The 20,633-nt window shown below is 36.1% G+C and overlaps 1 protein-coding gene across 6 annotated transcripts in view; it reads left to right on the forward strand.

The window, feature by feature from the left end:
- The window catches only part of LOC136833218 (collagen alpha-1(XVIII) chain-like), a 665,928-nt gene that overhangs the window by 45,820 nt on the left and 599,475 nt on the right, over positions 1–20,633 (forward strand). For all 6 annotated transcript variants that reach the window (XM_067095081.1, XM_067095086.1, XM_067095082.1 and 3 more), the window contains exon 2: positions 9,688–9,791. In XM_067095081.1, coding sequence (XP_066951182.1) covers positions 9,688–9,791 — 104 coding nt within the window. The remainder of the gene's footprint in view (positions 1–9,687; positions 9,792–20,633) is intronic.

Consider the following 20,633-nt stretch of genomic DNA (forward strand, 5'->3'; position numbering starts at 1 on the left):
GCAATTACGTAGAGCGTGCATAATAATTCTCTCTCTCTCTCTCTCTCTCTCTCTCTCTCTCTCTCTCTCTCTCTCTCTCTCTCTCTCTCATTATTGGGGAATAGGATCCCAGCATTGTAATTAGTCGTCATCCAGCTTCAGGGCAAATGTCATTAAATTGGTGGATTGAATGAACAAAAAGGATGTGACTGCTGGGACTGAGGTTCAGTGGAGAGTGCCATTATTTTGATTCACCAGATAACTCTCTCTCTCTCTCTCTCTCTCTCTCTCTCTCTCTCTCTCTCTCTCTCTCTCTCTCTCTCTCTCTCTCTCTCTCTCTCGTAAGGGTCTTGTTTTCTTATTTGGCTCACCAAAGCATTTTTCCTCTCTCTCTCTCTTTCTCTCTCTCTCTCTCTCTCTCTCTTGTCTTTTATTCTTATTTAGCTCTAAAACAATGTGTCTTTTATTCTTATTTGGCTCACTCAAAACAGTGTTTTCTCTCTCTAAGGGTCTTGTTTTCTTATTTCTCTCTCTCTCTCTCTCTCTCTCTCTCTCTCTCTCTCTCTCTCTCTCTCTAACAGTCTTGTTTTCTTATTTAGCTCACCAAAACAATTTTCTCTCTCTCTCATAAGGGTCTTGTTTTCTCTTTCTCACCAAAGCATTTTCTCTCTCTCTCTCTCTCTCTCTCTAAGGGTCCTTTTTTGTTTAGCTCACCAAAGAATTTTTTGCCTTTCAGATAACCCGTTTTATTAGCCAGACTAGTTTGCACTTACGAGCCTTTCATATCACAGACGAAGCCGCGCCCTGTAATAGTGGGTCAAGCCCCGCCCCTTAAGTGCATCAAACCACGCCTCTTAATTAGGAGCATCGTCATTTGCCCTGTGCTCATCACAACGACAACAATGACCGCTGTGACGCCGGAGTCCAAAAGGGAAACATCAAACGGTGTTTACTCTTATTCATTAGATTTCCATTTTGACGTCTTGCTTTTAAGAGCAGGACGCTTACGAACTAATGAGTGTGATACCGGGAACTCGTGTTCACAAAAAGAACACTGAAATACTGCGGAAAGTAGATGTAACGAGGTAGATATTTTGAGGGGGGGGTTTATATGTATTTGTCTCGAGAGAAACCGTATGCAGTGCTGATAAGTTTAAAGTAATTTTGTTAGGATATGGGTTTACTGACACGAAAGTATTTTACAGTTGATTATAAATTACACACACACACATATATATTTATATATATATATATATATATATATATATATATATATATATATATATATATATATATATATATATATATATATATATATATATGTATATATATATATATATATATATATATATATATATATATATATATATTTATATATAAATATATACATGTATATAATATATATGTATGTATATATTATACACTCATATATGTGTGACTGTATGTGTATAGTACATGTATAAATATATCACATAGGATTCTTTTTGTCACAGAATAACATTAAAACCAATAGCTAATCCTGAATAATTTAATGAGTACGATATTGATGTTCTTGATTAGATGATTTGTCACCCATCATAAGTCGCGAGAAAGTATGCGACAGAGTCGATGCCAGATCTATTAGATTGAGAGAGAGAGAGAGAGAGAGAGAGAGACACTGAAATCATTCTGTATTTTCAGCTCTACAATTACGGAGAGAAAGCTGAAAGCAACATTCCTTTGTTTCCAAATCAACAATTACGACCGAATGTTATAATGGCAAGCAAACGGTCACAGTTAAAATTCCACGTAAAATCCAAAGGACATCGTTCCAAAACCGGAAGTGAATGAGAGCCAGGGAAATGAAATTCCCTTAATATTACCAATAACCATTGCAGACATTCTTCACTGGAACATAAACGGTCTCAGAACTCGGCTGAGTTGTAATCCAGGACCGTGTTCCAATTATGGCTTGTCTTAGGGAATTAAGGCCGGGCAATGAGATATCTAATCCTGGGATGAATTATCTTTTGCGGGATATTAATTATTATGATAATAAAATGGCTATTCTTGCGTCGTCGTTGTTGTTATAGATGAAAACGACTTGGAACGTTTTGATATTTAGAATTAGAGAAACTCCTTTTATATCATACTCGATTAATTAACGATTTTTTAACTTATTTGCATTTTATTTGTGCTCTTGATAGTTTCTGTGACTGATTCTGAATATGATTCTGATTTCCTGATTGCTTTAACTGTCATATACTACCTTCGGTTTTGGAAACCTTGCTTGTATATTTCTGTTTACTAAAAATAATGCCTGAAAATTTTCAGGAAAATAGAAAGTTAGCAAAAATATCGATTAAAACAAATTTATTTTTTCAGGAAATAAAAAGTTGAAAGAAGGTTTCTTGTTCTATTTTTTTAAATATCAAGATTAACTTATTCCTTCCTTTTCTCTCTCACACACACACTGAATTTATTCTTTCTCTTTCTCTCTCTCTCTCTCTCTCTCTCTCTCTCTCTCTCTCTCTCTCTCTCTCTCTCTCTCTGACGAGATTTTTCAATGTTCGATCGGTGAGAAATATTTCTTAGAGGTTTTACGCTTTATTTTTCTATAACGTTTCAAATCATCTCTCTGACTCTCTCACAGATTCTATTTCTCTCGCTTGGATGAGATTCTCTCTCTCTCTCTCTTCTCTCTTTTAGTTTTTTTAGATTACTTGTTCTTTTCTTCATATCAAGACTTTCTCTCAAATTCTTTTCTCTCTCTCTCTCTCTCTCTCTCTCTCTCTCTCTCTCTCTCTCTCTCTCTCTCTCTCTGACTCTTGGATGATTCTCTCTCTCTCTCTCTCTCTCTCTCTGACGAGTTTCTATTCCTCTCGCTTGGACGAGATTCTCTCTCTCTCTGACGAGATTCTATTCCTCTCGCTTGGACGAGATTCTCTCTCTCTCTCTCTCTCTCTCTCTCTCTCTCTCTCTCTCTCTCTCTCTCTCTCTCTCTGGACGAGATTCTCTCTCTCTCTGTTCTATTCTATCTCGCTTGGACGAGATTCTCTCTCTCTCTCTCTCGAGTTTCTATTCTCTCTTGGACGAGACTCTCTCTCTCTCTCTCTCTCTCTCTGACGAGATTCTATTCCTCTCGCTTGGACGAAATTCTCTCTCTCTCTCTCTCTCTGTCGACCTGAAATGTTTGATCATGTCGTATGTTTTGGGTGAAGGGCAAACTCTCTCCTTTCCCTCATCACACCCAGTTGACGGCAAGAGATACCGCATATTCATTTCTCACTTCCCTGACTCTCGGCCTCTAAGCCTTCTTCAACCTTCACACATGGAATCCCGTGACCGGAAAATCCAATAATTTCAATTCCGTGTTCCAGGACCAGAATCGCTGTGGGGGTTGAGGGTGGGTGTGGGAGGGGAGGGGTATTTGGAGTGGGGTCGGGGGGGGGAGGAGATTCCAATAGTGGGAGGGGAAGGGGAAGGAAGTAGTCTTCGTTCTCGCCTTACGTTTCTTCGTAACGTAAACCTAAAGTTACCATTTACCTCTCGCATCTATTTTTTCTTTACGTTATTTCTCAGTATGTCTCAAGTCGCTGTTTCGTAATGTAAATTTAATGTAGAGTCGTTGATGATTATTGTTGGCTTATTTAGAAAATGTTTACTTTCAAAGGGTGATATTTGAGCATTTGAAATATCCCTGCGTATCTGTCGCTTTTGTATGTATTAACTTACCGTATCAAGATCTGACTTTCCGGAAAGCTTGTATAGCATATAGGATTATATTTACGTTTATTATCATACGTACAAGTACTAATGTAGTTTTTTATCATTCTTGAACAAATATTGCTTAAATGAAACTTAAAGTTTCCTCATTGAGTTCAGGAGTAAATTTGAAAATGTCATAAATTTATCGAGTATTCTCGGTGTCCATCTCTTCATTGTCTTGTAATACTCCAGATGTTAAAAAAACGCGTAATTTAAAAGAATTTGGCCAATTTTATTAGTTTCTCATGAACTCATATATAATGTTTACATATTTTTCAAAAACTATATTTTCATTCCAACTCAACGATCCAAAAATCTTGTTTAACAAAAACTTAATTTTCCTCCTTTATGCTTTATTTTCTTATTTTCTTGTTTCCTCAATTTGTATATATCATAGAGTAAGAAGAATGATGTAAACGGTATGACGTGAAGAATACGGTAGACTTTGCCTGAATCTTGCCCATCTTTTTCACATTTGCAGTAATGAATGTAAGTACTGCCCAAGTCTTCTGCAGTCAAATGAATACTAATTACCTCTGGCGCTCATCAGGATTTTCCGGTTAGTGGTAGGAAGTGCGTTATTGCTGGGTTTAATTACGGCGCATTTACATTTTGGACCAAGTTTCATAATTTAATATACTTTTCTTTTATGCCATTGAAGGCATTTACGGAAAATGAAAGTCCACTTTCATTTGCCATTTGAGACGGAAAATGTCCTTGTGAGACTTACCGTATGATTGTCTTAATGTCTGTGCTTTGCTGTTAAATTGTTTGTTTGTGGAATCATAAATCATTTTATTATATTCAACCTTTATTTTTAGTTCATTTTGTTGCAGTCAATCTTTTCGAGGGTATTATCCTACATAATGCATTCTGTAGGCGTAAGAGTTTTGCCATATTTTTATGAGACCATATATACTAAAATTAGGTAAAAGATAAAGACTGATTTTCCTATAGAGCAGAACTGGAACAGAGATTGAGGTTTGAGCCACTATACTGAAAAGAAGGAATGCTACTCAGTTTTGTGAAGTTTGAAATGGAGAATAAGATGTTTTTTTTTTTTTTCAATTGTGAAGGCTCTTTTTCAGCGTTCATCTATATTCCATTATTGACTTCTGTAACGAAACTGGAAATAACAATAGTTCACTGTGTAGAGATTTTAGTACGTATGTGATTTATGTTTTCTGAAGGTTGTTCATTCGCCGAAAGAAGTGTGCACTGCTCTGCAAAATTATTTCTTTCAAACTTCCAAAGAATACGGTGTTCATTTGAAAGAAGTAACAGAATGGTATTTTCTATTATTTCTTTCAAATGAGCACTATGTTCTTTGGAAGCAGGGGCTTGTTCCAAAAGAACAGGTTCCATCTTCTGAATAATAATAATAATAATAATAATAATAATAATAATAATAATAATAATAATAATAATAATAATAATAATAATTAATAATGGCGAAATCAAAATCCACAGTTATGGTAAATTGTATCACTGTGTAAAAGATGTTTTTATCTTTTACATAGTAATACAATTTACTATATAGTTGTGGATGTTTATTACGCAACTTTTTTCACGACAATGTGAATTTCTTAATAATAATAATAATAATAATAATAATAATAATAATAATAATAATAATAATAATAATAATAATAATAGCACGAGTCACTAAAATGGTGAAGAAATCCAGTGGTGTAGATGTAAATATATATTTTTAGAAATATGTGTACAAAAGAGAGCTTCCATTCTCCTTGTCAAGGAAAATCGAGCAGGTTCTCGAAAGCTCTCGTTTGTTTATATTCTAAAATATCGACTTACATCTGCAGCACTGTGGATTTCTTCACCAATAATAATAATAATAATTTAGTTTTTATTATTTTTTCATTGTTCGTGCATTAACAAACGGAGAGGCCTGTACGGTTGGGATGACGCTTACTGAAGCGTACTCACTTTTATTCCTTACCACGAACCCTTTCCAAATTACAACATTGGTGTGCTCTTGTGAACATTGACCCACATTGATAACACCTTGCGGTTGATTTTCGATATGAATATCATCCATCACCATTCAATATTAATAGTCGATTCACCACTGCCTCTTGGCCTCATGTATCAATAACTTATAAACCGTCCATTTGTAAATATGTGTGTGTTGGTTTCAATAAACCGCCAAGTCCGTGTGACGAATGGTTGAATGTTATTGCTTGTTTGATCTTGACGTTTAAAGGTTCAGCTTTTCGCTTTGGGATTTATATAGCATGTTTGCAATTTAGAGTTGCTCTCTCTCTCTCTCTCTCTCTCTCTCTCTCTCTCTCTCTCTCTCTCTCTCTCTCTCTCTCTCTCTCTCTCATTTAACGGCGACAAAGACTAACAGGTCTTGAGCTATAGGTGGTAGGTTAAAACTTCGTTACACTGGTGGTAATACCAACCAGTATGAAGGAAATGAATTATTATTATTATTATTATTATTATTATTATTATTATTATTATTATTATTATTATTATTTTTCAATAAAAATGCCAGAAAAATCATCAAATTTCTAGCAAACTTCAGAAATGTCAAGGATAAAATATCACTATTTGTACCACAAGTACAGGAAGAAAGGAAATTTCATACCTACAAACATCCGGCTATGTAACATTACAGTGGTTTGTTTACCACCGTTGTTGACTAGCCCAAGCTTTTATTTATGCAAAGAAAGCAAATAATACTTTCATTGTTGAGGAATGAGATGGAGCATATTAATTTCATTATACTTTTTCTCTTCTTATCTTTTTTTCCATATTCCCGAAAGACTCGATTAATTTTGTGGGGAAATTTGTGTTCTCCTTGATGTGAATGAACTTCGAATGACTTTAGAAGTGAGCTTTTGATTTACTGTCCTTGTAAACAGGATGTTATTCATTATTACTAACATTTTTTCATTTCCATTTCCATTTTCGTGTCCTTTGGAAATTTATTATTCCACCTACATGCAGGCGAGAAGAATACATTAAGAATAAAGAAGTCTCTAGAAGTTAAATGTCGTTGAAACAGCAATTGTTTTTGCTAACATTTTTATTATTGCTTTGACGGGTTGCTTTCGATGATCGCTAGGGCAAGATCTTGCAGGGGAAACATTTTGTAATAAATACTGTAAATAGTTTCATAATATTCAAGGAAATGTTATGTAAAGGGCCTGCACCTATTATTATTATTATTATTATTATTATTATTATTATTATTATTATTATTATTATTATTATTATTATTATGGTGGTTATTGTCGATGATGATGATGATGATGATTTTTATGCCACTTTTTTTCTTTAATTGGACAAGAAAGGAAATCTAAAGTATGATAATACTTAGCACAATTGTAGTTTGTTCAGTACCTTATTTTTCTTTCGTATTCCCTTATTGAGCGTGAATTTTTTTTTTTTTTTGTCAAATCAATTAACTTCGCTTCCTATATACACAGCCATGCTGTAGTGGGAATAGAATTCTTGTAGTCTTTAATCTTCACATTAAACTTTCAGATCGCTTTTGGCATTAAAGATTTTCCGAACACTTTAAATTTCAAGAAAAATGTGCTATGTAACCAGCGTAGCACCTGATAACAGGTTACCGAAATTTTATTGACAAAATTACAGTGATTATTCATAGGCGAGTAGGAACGCGCGGGCGATCCATAGTACTTATTTGTATTAGTAGCGAAAAAGCTTAAATTCTTTTATACCTTTTTTCGTAGTAATTGAATTGCCATTATCGCTGTATTTTACGAATGTTCCGATGTTCATGTACTGTATACTTTTGACCATCGTATGTGTTTGGGTACTGGGTACATTTATTGATGAGGGAGTTTTTGTGCTTTTGCTTCCCAGGATAACTCATATTTTTGCGTCATCGATAATTTTTTTTATTACAGTGAAAGTCTCTCTCTCTCTCTCTCTCTCTCTCTCTCTCTCTCTCTCTCTCTCTCTCTCTCTCTCTCTCTCTCTCTCAAGTTCGATTTTATTCTTATAGGTTGTTAGTTACGATCTGTGATATTCCAGGTAATTCTCATCGCATAAGTTAAGTATACCTTAGTTTAACCAGACCACTGAGCTGATTAACGGCTCTCCTAGGGCTGGCCCGAAGGATTAGATTTATTTTACGTGGCTAAGAACCAGTTGGTTACCTAGCAACGGGACCTACAGCTTATTGTGGAATCCGAACTACATTAGAGCTAGAGATGAATTTCTATCACCAGAAATAAATTCCTCTCTCTCTCTCTCTCTCTCTCTCTCTCTCTCTCTCTCTCTCTCTCTCTCTCTCTCTCATCGTGTAGGATATGTGCCTTATTAACGGGGAGTGTGGAATTGGTTCTTGAGAAGGGTTCCTTTAAAAAGACTTCCAAAGTATTCCTTATCAAAGTTTGTGTTTTAGAGTTCGCCGCCGAACGCTCGCTAGATTAACCCATTGGAATCGAATAAGATTCGGTAGTTATTGCGGTCCCTTAAACGTTGTTCTTTTTAACACCTTGCTTTTCATCCTTCTCCATTGGCTTTCATCCAAATGTGTTGTTTGGTTTTTCGGAATCCTATTTTTCTCCGAAAGTTTTAGCCTTTCAATGAATACGTTTACCATTCATTCTTCATTTAACCATATCAGTGTCTCCCCAGATTCTAGTTCCTCATTGGCCGGGTGGGTATCGTTCTCGACTAGCACTCTGCTGGTCCCGTGTTCGATTCTCCGACCAGCCAATGAAGACTTAGAGGAATTTATTTCTGGTGATAGAAATTCATTTCTCGTTATAATGTGGTTCGGATTCCACAATAAACTGTAGGTCCCGTTACTAGGTAACCAATTGGTTCTCAGCCACGTAAAATAAATCTAATCCTTCGGGCCAGCAATAGGAGAGCTGTTAATCAGCTCAGTGGTCTGGTTAAACTAAGCTATACTTAACTTTCTCCAGATTCTTGTTGTTTTAGCAGTTCTCTTTGGTTTACAAATAAAAAAGTTTTTTCGAAATAAATCGGTAAAGTCTCATTCATCTTGAAGTTGCATTTATTTACCTTTATAAATGTATTCGAGTCCCCATTGCCCTGCATAAATTCAAATGGAAGAAAATTACATGACTAGGGTACATTGAAAAGTGATAAATACAAGCAGTGGGGTTAAATAAATAACGGTGGCGTTATTTACGATGTCGTACGAATCACCTTGTCATTATTATGAATTTATTAATGTTCCTTTCTCTTGTTGACAGAAACTGCCAGTTTCTCATTTTTTTTCTTGGTGACTTTGTTGCTACTGTAGTTTAATGCCATGTGAATTACATCTGACCAAGTTATGTATCTATTTTAAAGATCTGTGACCAGTACGTACAGTGGTTCAGTAATGTTTTAGCGTCAGTATTTTTTCTTATTCTTAATTTTATAGTTATACAAACTGAATGTTATAGTTAGCTAAAAGAAAGATATGATGTAGCTATAGAAATGTTGGGGTTTTTCATTTTTTGGTCGTTGAAATATCTTCTTTAATCCTTCGTTTCATTGTGGTTGGATTTTTCTACCTTTTAAACTAGTCATGAAAATGTCAACAAGTAAATTATTCAAGCACTGAAAAGATAATTCACTCATATATATATATCAGATAATATATATATATATATATATATATATATATATATATATATATATATATATATATATATATATATATATATTTAATATATATATATTATATATAGTTATATATATAATTATATATATATGTATATATATGCGTAATGTGTATATGTATATGATATATATATATATGTGTGTGTATATGTTCACGTATAAATGCACATACATACATATATGTATGTGTCTGGTGTGTACAAATAGATACATAGATACACAGGTATGTGAATATGTAGTTTTCTGATCATTACTAGCTTTGAAAATTGCTCTTTTTAGTCGAGAATCGACCTTGACATCATTCCCTTTTCTTTTCAGAGCAAATTTGATTTTGGTGTCATTGTTGACCGTCACCCTGACACTATGCAAAGCCCTGTATCCATCTTACGCCGACACAAAAGGCCCCACCAACAACAATCAAGGTAAGTTCATTACGATTCCCATCAATTTCTCTCAGCGTGTGGAGTTCTCTTTGACGTTTTCTTTTTCACGACCTCATTTAGTCCATTCTCGTCATGTAGTTGGGTTCATATATTGTATGCGGTAGGTGCTTATGAATCCAGGTTGAAATGTGTGACTCACCTAATTTTTCAGTTTTCTGTAAAAGAAAACTGTTGATACGGTTATTTGTCTGTCGGTCCGCACTCTTTCTGCCCGCCCTCAGATCTTAAAAACTGCTGAGGTTAGAGGGCTGCAAATTGGTATGATGATCATCCAACCTCCAATCGTCAAACATACCAAATTGCATCCCTCTAACCTGAGTAGTTTTTATTTTATTAGTTAAATTTAGCCTCTAACCTGAGTAGTTTTTATTTTATTTAAGGTTAAATTTAGCCATGATCGTGCCTCTGACACCGCTATAGGTGCCAACAACACATGCCACCACCGGGCCGTGGGTGAAAGTTTCATGGCCCGCTGCTGAGTTTCATGGGCCGTGGTTGAGAGTTTCATACAGCATTATACGCTGTACAGAAAACTCGATTGCGCCGAAGAAGCTTCGGCACATTTTTTTACTTTTTTTTTGGCATTAAATTCTCTGTGCTTCAGTGATTTGCATGACTTTTGTCGGTATTTGATCGAGATGGAAAAGTTAAATAAGGGAAACACCTCCTGTACATACTACGTTGCCTAGTACATGGCAGGTGAGGTTGTCAATTTCATTTTTTTCTTGGTCCGTCATTGCTTTTGGAAATGATTTGCATATTTATTGGGATCAGGTACCAGGATAGGCAAGAAAAATGTGTTGAACGGCTTATCGAGAATGAAATCCCTACCTTAAACAGGGAGGCAGGTGTAATGAATTGGGAAGTACAAAGAAAGCTGGAGATTTCAGAAGTCAGTATTCTGGATGGAGGGTATGAGAGAATTTCATTTATATATTTTATTTTTTACTTGCGAGTGGGAGGTATCATAATATATTATAGACAGAGATAAGAGGTTATTTGTGTTCGTCCGTTCTGGCACTATTGATCTAGTTTACTTAAAAAAATGACGATATAGTTTTCAGCTGTCGTTTATTGAACCTGTAAGAGTAAGTCTTTGTGAAGTTGAAGTTGAAGTTGGGTGGTAACAGATTGTCTGGTTTAAGTGTGCTTGTGTGCCTGCAAGATGAACTTTAAAGACAGACACATTGAAAAAAAATTTGAATGTCAAGAAAGGTGTTTTTAGTTGTGTTACTAAAAGGTTGTCTTTGGGTTGCTATAGATGAAAAGGATCTTCTCATTGTGGTAATGGTTTTTGTACTACAAGATAATGGGAGAACGTTGGTCACCTAAAAGAGCGTAGGGGTTAGGAAAAGCAGGAATGAAAAATGAGTAAAACGAATAATTAAAAAGAAAGTACCCGGGCGGTAAATTGAGCGTGCTAGATAAAAAAGGAGTTATCGTATTCTTAGAAGGACCCAGCAAAAGCTGGACTGATGGGGAAATTGAAAGAGAAAGGGTCTGTAACTTCCACGTAACAAAAGATGACATGCGAGAAAAATAGATATATAAGCATTCCTAGACATAGCAAGGAGGTCTGCTCTTTTCTTGCAGTAACCTAGTTCGATATGGCTAGCCATGTCCGCCTTGGCGTCTCCATCATTGAAAGTACATTTAGCATTCTATTTAGCATTGAAAGTGATCGGTCTCAAAGCTTTGTAATTTGTTTGTGGACGTCTCCATCAGTTGCTTTTGTTTAAAATGTGTCTGAGACACTTTTTCCTGGTTTTAATTGAATTAGATAAGGCCTCTATGATAGTCACTGAATCAAAATAATTTCGGATTAAACTACCTCCCAACCTTCAAAAAAAAAAAAAAAAAAAAAAAAAAAGAAGTAGATAAGGTCCCTATGATGGTCGCTGCATCAAAATAATTTCGGTTTATACCACCTTCCAACCTTCAAAAAAAAAAAAAAGAAGAATTCTAGATATGGTGGCCACTGTCAAATGATGACAAAAATAACATCATGAACCTTTGTGTTCAAGTTCAAAAGAACATTGGTGGTATCTTTTCGCATAATTTCAGCATACATTAACGTCGAACATATATTTGTATATTATCTCTCTCTCTCTCTCTCTCTCTCTCTCTCTCTCTCTCTCTCTCTCTCTCTCTCTCTCTCTCTCTCTCTCTCTCTGTTTTTTATCGGTCTTTCTCCGTGTGGCATTTCTGAGCAAGTAGTAGATCTGAACGCCTTTTGAGATGTATGCACCCCGACCTATATCCTCGAATTATGGCACAGTAAAGACGCATATACCCACTTGAACCTTCTGCATTGCTTTATTTACACTAAATAACAGCTCATCTTTAAAAACTTAATTGTTTTTCTCCTCATTTTTTTCCTCATAGCTTTGCTGGCGCGAGCCATTGTTGTGTGACGCCCTACAATTGTAGTTCCCACTTTGATGGCCTCGATAACAAATGCCTATTATACAACTTCAGAATTTTCGAACAGAGCTTCTGGCGTCGTATGTATGATTATGTTGTGTGTATTCATACACCACTACTATACGTACACTTACATACGTATTGTATATGTATGTATGTATATTTATATATATGTATATACTGTATGTATATTTATATATACATATATATATATATGTATTTATAGATATAAAATATATATATATATATGTATATTGATATACATATATTACTGTATATAAAGATTGTACATATATGTATGTATTTTATATATATATATATATATATATATATATATATATATAAAATGCATATGTATGTATGTATATATATATATATATATATATATATATATATATATATATATATATATATATATATATATATATATATATATATATATATGTATATATAATATGCATGTATAGCTGTGAGACAGGTAACATGTTTTTATTCAGAAGAATATGACCTGCAAAGGCAAATTGGAATTTTTTTCTGAGGTAGCATACGAGCATAAAAATATCCTCGTGCCTGTTCTTTCTGAGAGATTGGCTTCTCTTGGTGTACTTATTTATCCTGGGTGTTGAAAGGATGATCAGCTTTTGATGTATTTACAGGTTTTGTGCCGTCATTGTACGGTCGTCAGATGAAATAATGTTCCCTCTCACCCTGGATCATTAGCAGTTATTGTTACGTTTAATTAAAAGCAGTTGTCTTTTGTTTATATGTATTATACACACACACACACACATACATATATATATATATATATATATATATATAAAGACAGAATCCACGAAGGAAAAAGAGAAACGGTGGAGTGCTCCAAGGCCTTTCGACTTATAGTCCTTTACTTAGCAGTCTGCTAAGTAAAGGCATATAAGTCGAAAGGCCTTGCAGCACGCCATTGTTTCTCTTTTTCCTTCGTGGATTTTGTCTTTACGTATATACCCATCACGTTCCATATTTTCGTGGTTCAGTTATTATATATATATATATATATATATATATATATATATATATATATATATATATATATATGTATATATATGCTGTATGTATATATATATATATATATATATATATATATATATATATATAGAGAGAGAGAGAGAGAGAGAGAGAGAGAGAGAGAGAGAGAGAGAGAGAGAGAGAGATTTGCGTGTCTCTGCGAAAGATGCCGTTATCGCAGGTGATGTTTCATTAGTTTTTTAGGAATAGAAAATTGCTAGATACGTGTTCATTTTCATGAAATGCTGCAATAGTGTCTTTTTGTGTCATTGTACGTCTTTCATAAGCCTTTATTTTTTAGAGAAAATCTCTTTCATTCGTCACTGAGTACGAACTGGATATTGCTTCGCAAAGGTTGCATTATTCATCAAGAAGGAAGGTCAAAGAATCTTATTTCCTTAAGGGGGATAAGCTTTGAAGAGTTAGGAAATGCTAACTTTTTAAACTGTAAACAATCCTGTTATATTTCCGTATCAGTCTGTCCACTATCATTATGATGTAGGTATCCAAAGTATGTCTGCATCACAATGCTTACCCACGTAGGGGGATAGTGCCGTCAGTGCACCTTACGGGGTGCACTGTAGGCATTACTAAAGGTTCTTTGCACTGTGGGCGTTACTAAAGGTTCTTCTTTATAGTTCCTCGTTGGGAGTGTGGGTTCCGTTCTCAGCTAGCTCTCTGCTGGCCGTGAGTTCGAATCTCTGACCGGCCAATGAAGAATGAAGAGGAATTTATTTCTGGTGATAGCAATTCATTTCTCGCTATAATGTGGTTCGGATTCCACAGTAAGCTGTAGGTCCCGTTGCTAAGTAACCAATTGGTTCTTAGCCACGTAAAATAAATCTAATCCTTCGGGCCAGCCCCAGGAGAGCTGTTAATCAGCTCAGTGGTCTCGTTAAACTAAGGTATACCTAACCTAAAGGTTCTTTGCAGCGTCCCTTCGGCCCCTAGCTGCAACCCCCTTTCATTCCTTTTACTGTACCTCCATTCATATGATCTTTCTTCCGTCTTGCTATCCACCCTCTCCTAACAGTTATTTCATAGAGAAGCCGCGAGGTTTTCCTCCTGTTACACCTTCAAACCCACCTACTCTCAATTTCCTTTCCAGCGCTGAATGACCACATAGGTCCCGGTGCCTGGCCTTTGGCCTAAGCTCAATATTCCATTCCATTCCATTCCACATTGTTTACTCTCAACCTTGTTTTCAAGGAACCATGCCCCTCGTGCTCGGGTACACGTAAGTAAATGTGATTGCGATAAATCTGAACTAAAAGCTAGCTAATATTCAGGTATGCAAACATGCACATGCTTTCCTAAATACATGGGCAAATAGACTCCCACACATGCAAGCCAACTTTCACGAGTTTGGGACATTGGCTTCTTACCTCTCAGGCCCCCAAAACCCCCACACCCCTTTGGGTCTTTCAGAGTACTAGATACTCAATTTTTTTTCTCTGTACTGCTCTGGCCAAAATGGAGATTGCGGCTAATTGTTGAATACGTTGCTTCTGCATTAAATGGAAAATCCCCCCCCCCCTTTGGGGCGAAGTTAGATTGTTGTATGCATTTCGATATTGTTGGCTGAGGCGGGGATAGACGCATTTTTCGATTCGTAGGTTTTTTTCATTTTAATTTAATTTGCATATGATATGTGATTATTGATCCTAGGGGTGCTGTTCTTTGTCCTTTGTCGTGCACAAAGAATGTTCTTTTACTATTTTTACTTAATGGAATTATATATATATATATATATATATATATATATATATATATATATATATATATATATATATATATAAATATATATATATATATATATAAATATTGTATATTATATTTGTGTGTGCGTATTTGTATATACACATAATATACCTAAGTGTGTATATATATATATATATATATATATATATATATATATATATATATATATATATATACATATATATGTGGGGGCAGTTGGGTGGTGTGTACAAGAATAAAAAATTAAATCTTAGCCTGGATCATATGTCCACGATGTCGTTAGGGGGATTTTATACAACAGAAACTTTAAACTTTTAAAAATCATAACTTCTTGAAGATTATCACCTGCAATTTCCAGTGGATTACAGAAATTATCTCATGTATCTCCCCAAATACCTTATATTCTTTACTTATTTACATAATGATGTCCACCAGCATTCACACTAAATTCTTTAAAAACAAAATTCTTTAGAAACGAAATTAAATTTTTTAAGTATACGATATCCTTTCAATAAAGTTATCCTTCGGAATCAACTGAGCAGATATTAGTTATGTTTGGATAAAATGGTACTGTATCATTTTCTTTCCATAAGAGAGAGAGAGAGAGAGAGAGAGAGAGAGAGAGAGAGAGAGAGAGAGAGAGAGAGAGAGAGAGATTCTTGAATATGTGACTAAAGTTAACTTATGATCATGTGAAAGACGTGAAGAGAGAGAGAGAGAGAGAGAGAGAGAGAGAGAGAATGCTTGAATATGTGACTAAAGTTAACTTATGATCACGTGAGAGAGAGAGAGAGAGAGAGAGAGAGAGAGAGAGAGAGAGAGAGAGAGAGAGAGAGAGAGAGCATATAACCTAAGAGAAATTTCAGGATCGAACAGCACCTGTTTACTTACGATCACGTGAGAGAGAGAGAGAGAGAGAGAGAGAGAGAGAGAGAGAGAGAGAGAGAATTAGCATATAACCTAAGAGAAATTTCAGGATCGAACAGCACCTGTTTACTTACGATCACGTGAGAGAGAGAGAGAGAGAGAGAGAGAGAGAGAGAGCAGGCAGATATGCTACTTAGTAAAATGAAAACCCATAGGGACTTGCCAGAAAGAATCGCATCTGTTGACTTATGTTTACGAGAGAGAGAGAGAGAGAGAGAGAGAGAGAGAGAGAGAGAGAGATAGGAAAATATGCTAGTTAGTAACATGAAAACCCACAGAGACGTACCAGAGAAGTATCGCATCTGTTGACTTCCTGTCACGAGAGAGAGAGAGAGAGAGAGAGAGAGAGAGAGAGAGAGAGAGACTGCATACGATTTTGAAAAAATCATACGTAATCGCCAGAGACAAATATCTGCCATTAACGTAATCGCTGCCTTGTAATTTCCGTATTTCGACGTCTCCAATAAAAACGTACGTTGATGGCCCGAACGCGCGTCTGATAAACGCATCCACATCATTTATCTTTTTGGATGGTGCGTTCCTGCGTCTGTTTTATATCTTTTTGTTTTTATTTTTTTTATTCTTTTCTTATTTCTTTCCTGCAAATCTTAATGAGACGGTGGTGGTTGTCCGGAATTAGTGACCCCGTGACTTTTATAATATGTAAACGACCTCTAATTGCTCGTCCGGCTGATGGATCTGATTAGATCAGATTAGATAGCGGTCACTGGAAGTTTTGGGAGCAAAATGCGTGTCGGGTTTTACTCTCTCTCTCTCTCTCTCTCTCTCTCTCTCTCTCTCTCTCTCTCTCTCTCTCTCTCTCTCTCTCTCTCTCTCTCTCTTCTCTCATCCGCATCATTCATATTGCATTTTCTGTAATATGGTTATCGTATTACATTCTCTCTGCTTACAAATGATTTAAATAGTAATTTCTCTCTCTCTCTCTCTCTCTCTCTCTCTCTCTCTCTCTCTCTCTCTCTCTCTCTCTCTCGTCAGTATGAATCATATTGCGTATTCTCTAATATAGTTATCGCCTTACATTCTCGTTCTGTTTATAAATAATAGTATTATATTCTGTCTGCTTACAAATGACTTAAATAGTAAATTTCTCTCTCTCTCTCTCTCTCTCTCTCTCTCTCTCTCTCTCTCTCTCTCTCTCTCTCTCTCTCTCTCTCACATAAATAAAACGCTTCACCTGGTAAAATATCTTCCTTCATATTTTTGCTCATTTCGATCCAGTATTAAAAAATGTTTTTCAGAGCGAAGCCAAAACGTATATAATTTCCTCATCAGACTGTGACTTTTGCATTCACTCTTTTCCATGCATTTTGTTTCGTGGAGTCTCGAATATCATGCAAAATATCTGACGTCAGTTCGACGAAAAATTCCCCAAAATAGCTCAGGTCGTTGGCCCGTAATTCTCTTCTGGGATGCACTGGTCACCTTGTAAGCGGTTGAGATCTGGGCTCATTTAGTTAGGGGAGGTCGAAATCTACGTTAAAGCTGAATGTGTCGCATCATGGTGTGTTAACCGAGTCTTTTTGTTTGTTTGTTTGTTTGTTTTTAATGATCTTTTCAATGGTTTTGTAAATTTATCATCGTCTGAATTCTCGTATTTCTTACTAGTAGTTTTCACTTGTAAAATATGATTTGTATACTTTATATATAAGTATATATATATACACACACATATACATATATACATATATATTTACACATACATGTATATATGTATATGTGTGTATATATATACTTATATATAAAGTATACAAATCATATTTTACAAGTGAAAACTGCTAGTATTCAGACGATGATACATTTACAAAACCTCTAAAAATGATAAATAAACGCGAAAAAACTCAATTAATACACGATGATAAGAGGCATCATACACGCACGCACAGACACACACACATACATATACACTATATATATACATACATTATATATTTATATATATTTCTATATATAAATATATGTGTATGTATGTATGTGTGCGCGTAAGTGTGCGTTACTGATTATTTGAAGTACATAATCTTCTAATTGGTCTAAAGAAAGTGGTTGCTTCTATAATATAATTTATAAATGTTGGGAGTTCAGCCCTCCGGGAGGCCTGTCAGATAGGAATTAGGAACGCGAAGACTATAATTGAACTCCCTCTTATCTTCAGGAGTGTATGGTTAATTTAGATCAATTGGTTAATCACCGATTATCTGATGTTACCAGGTAACTTCAATAGTTACATTATTTGGTGAAATAACTGATCAGTTAAAAATGATTACATTATCAATTGCGATGGTATTTATGTCAATGAATGGACTGATTAATTAAAATGGTTAAAGTCCTCCGGGGCTGGCGCTGAACTCCGGTTTCTTAAGCCGACAGCCAGTGGGGGAGAAGTCCCGTTGCCTAAGACACGTGGCTAGTGTGTCGCTAGGCCCACTGTTTAACCCCACACCCCGGGGGCAGGTACCTAATTTCTTACTAACCGTCTCGAGTTTTCAGACCGCTGGGTTGGCGGGCCACCGGGTTTATATGCAATGGCGCCATCCCCAAGCCACCAGTGAGCGGCGGGATATGAGCCCCAGTCCTCTCGTCTGGTAGGCGAGAATCTTACCACGGCAAGAAAATTAAAATTTAAATGAGAATGAACTAGTGTTACAACGTCAACTTGATTGGTTATTGGAATGGCCATTAGATTTGTTACGAGCTATCAGACCTTGCAAGGTTAATTTAGATAGGATTTTATTTAATATATTGATTTATTAAAAATTATCTGGCGTTACTGATCGAACTTCACTGTAATTTGACTGGTTCATTTAAACTATCCAACTTAATGCAATTATCTTGGTTAGAACCAAAGTGGTTTCATTTATCTAGTTATTGATAATATGGGTTTGATCGATTAATCAAGAATCATCTAGCGTTGCTCAGTATTTTGATTTATTGACAAGAAACTGTAGGCTAGCGTCGCAATATTAATGGAATGCATTGATTAAAACCCTCGCGCTGGATATTGTTAAAATTCGCACTTTCATTTGATTTTGTAATCGCACTGCCGGCCAGTGTAAAAAATAACAGAAAGAAAAAGAAAAACAATTACGTTCCATCCATCCATTTCGTGACGGTGGTGGAATTTTCGTGCTGTAAAATTTATGTCATTCTTATTAATAGTGACCGTGGCATTACGCGGGCATTACAGCCTTCCAGCGGTGTATTGTAAACTTCATTTTATATTCCACGCCATGCTGTCCGTGACTCATTCTGCCTTGTTGAATGACGCCATCGATTGGGCCAGTGGCTCATTTCGCCGAAGGAGGGAAGGAAGGAAGGAAAAGAAAGATAGATAAAGCATTGCCCTTGTTCATTTAAAGCGAATTTGAAGTTTTACGTGTTCGCTCTCTCTCTCTCTCTCTCTCTCTCTCTCTCACACACACACACACACACACACACACACACACACACACACACATAAGGCTTTCATTACTCTATGAAGAATTTAACAGAAAACTTCAAACTTCATGTTCTTATAACCCCGTAGGGGGTTAGTGCAGTCATTGCACCTCACGCGGTGCACTGTAGGCATTACTTAAGGGTCTTTGCAGCGTTCCCTCAGCCCCTAGTTGCGACCCCTTTCATTCTTTTTCCCGTACCTCCACTCATGTTCTCTTTCTTCAATCTTACTTTCCACTCTCTTCTAAAAATTGATTCATAGTGCGATTGCGAGGTTTTTCTCCTGTTACACCTTACAAACCTTTTACTGTCAGTTTCCGTTTCAGCGCTGAATGACCTCATAGATCCCAGTGCTTGGTCTTTGTCCTGAATTCTATTTTCTGTTCACGTTCTTAAAATGTATGTCGTGACCATAACGTCTTCTCTGATAGATATCACTGGTGACACGACTTTCTGTCGCTGTGACCTAGGATGGGAATTGTTGGGGAGCCCATAGGTCGACCTGTAGTCATCAGCCGCCACCGCTATGACCTCCCTTGACCTTAAAACCCTAAAGAAAACCAATGAAGTACGCATCTTCATTGGTTCTCTTTGCAGATCCCCGTATGGGGGTAGCGCCGTCAGTGCACCTCATGCGGTGCACTATATGCATTACTCAAGGTTCTTTGCAGCATGCCTTCGGCTCCTAGCTGCAACCCCTTTCGTTCCTTTTACTGTACCTCTTTTCATATTCTCTTTCTTCCATCTTACTGTCCACCCTCTCCTAACAATTGATTCATAGTGGAACTGCGAGGTTTTCCTCCTGTTACATCTTTCAAACCTTTTTACTGTCAAATTTCCGTTTCAGCGCTGAATGACGTCAAACGTCCCAGTGCTTGGCCTTCGGCCTAAATTCTATATTCAGTTTAATACAATTCAATTCAATTCAAACATTTTGCAAATGGAATTTGTCCATTTCCCCATTTCATCGCTGTTCGTTTATTGAAAAGCGCTCGTAACTTACATGTGTTCTACGATCAGTATTCACAACTTTTGCCTTCTCTTTGGTCGTATCTGTTCACCCTTTTTGGCTGGTTCCTTATTCACGGGTGAATGATAATAGTGATAACTGAATCCCCTAGTTATGGTTCACCTGTCTCTAGAAGATTTTTACCAGATTTGTGGTGTTTTGTAGCAGCCTTTTATTCTGTCAGTAAATCCGTTGGTCAGGCTGTTGCTCGGTCGAAG

The sequence above is a fragment of the Macrobrachium rosenbergii genome, chromosome 51 (assembly GCF_040412425.1).
Source record: "Macrobrachium rosenbergii isolate ZJJX-2024 chromosome 51, ASM4041242v1, whole genome shotgun sequence".
Lineage (NCBI taxonomy): Eukaryota > Metazoa > Arthropoda > Malacostraca > Decapoda > Palaemonidae > Macrobrachium > Macrobrachium rosenbergii.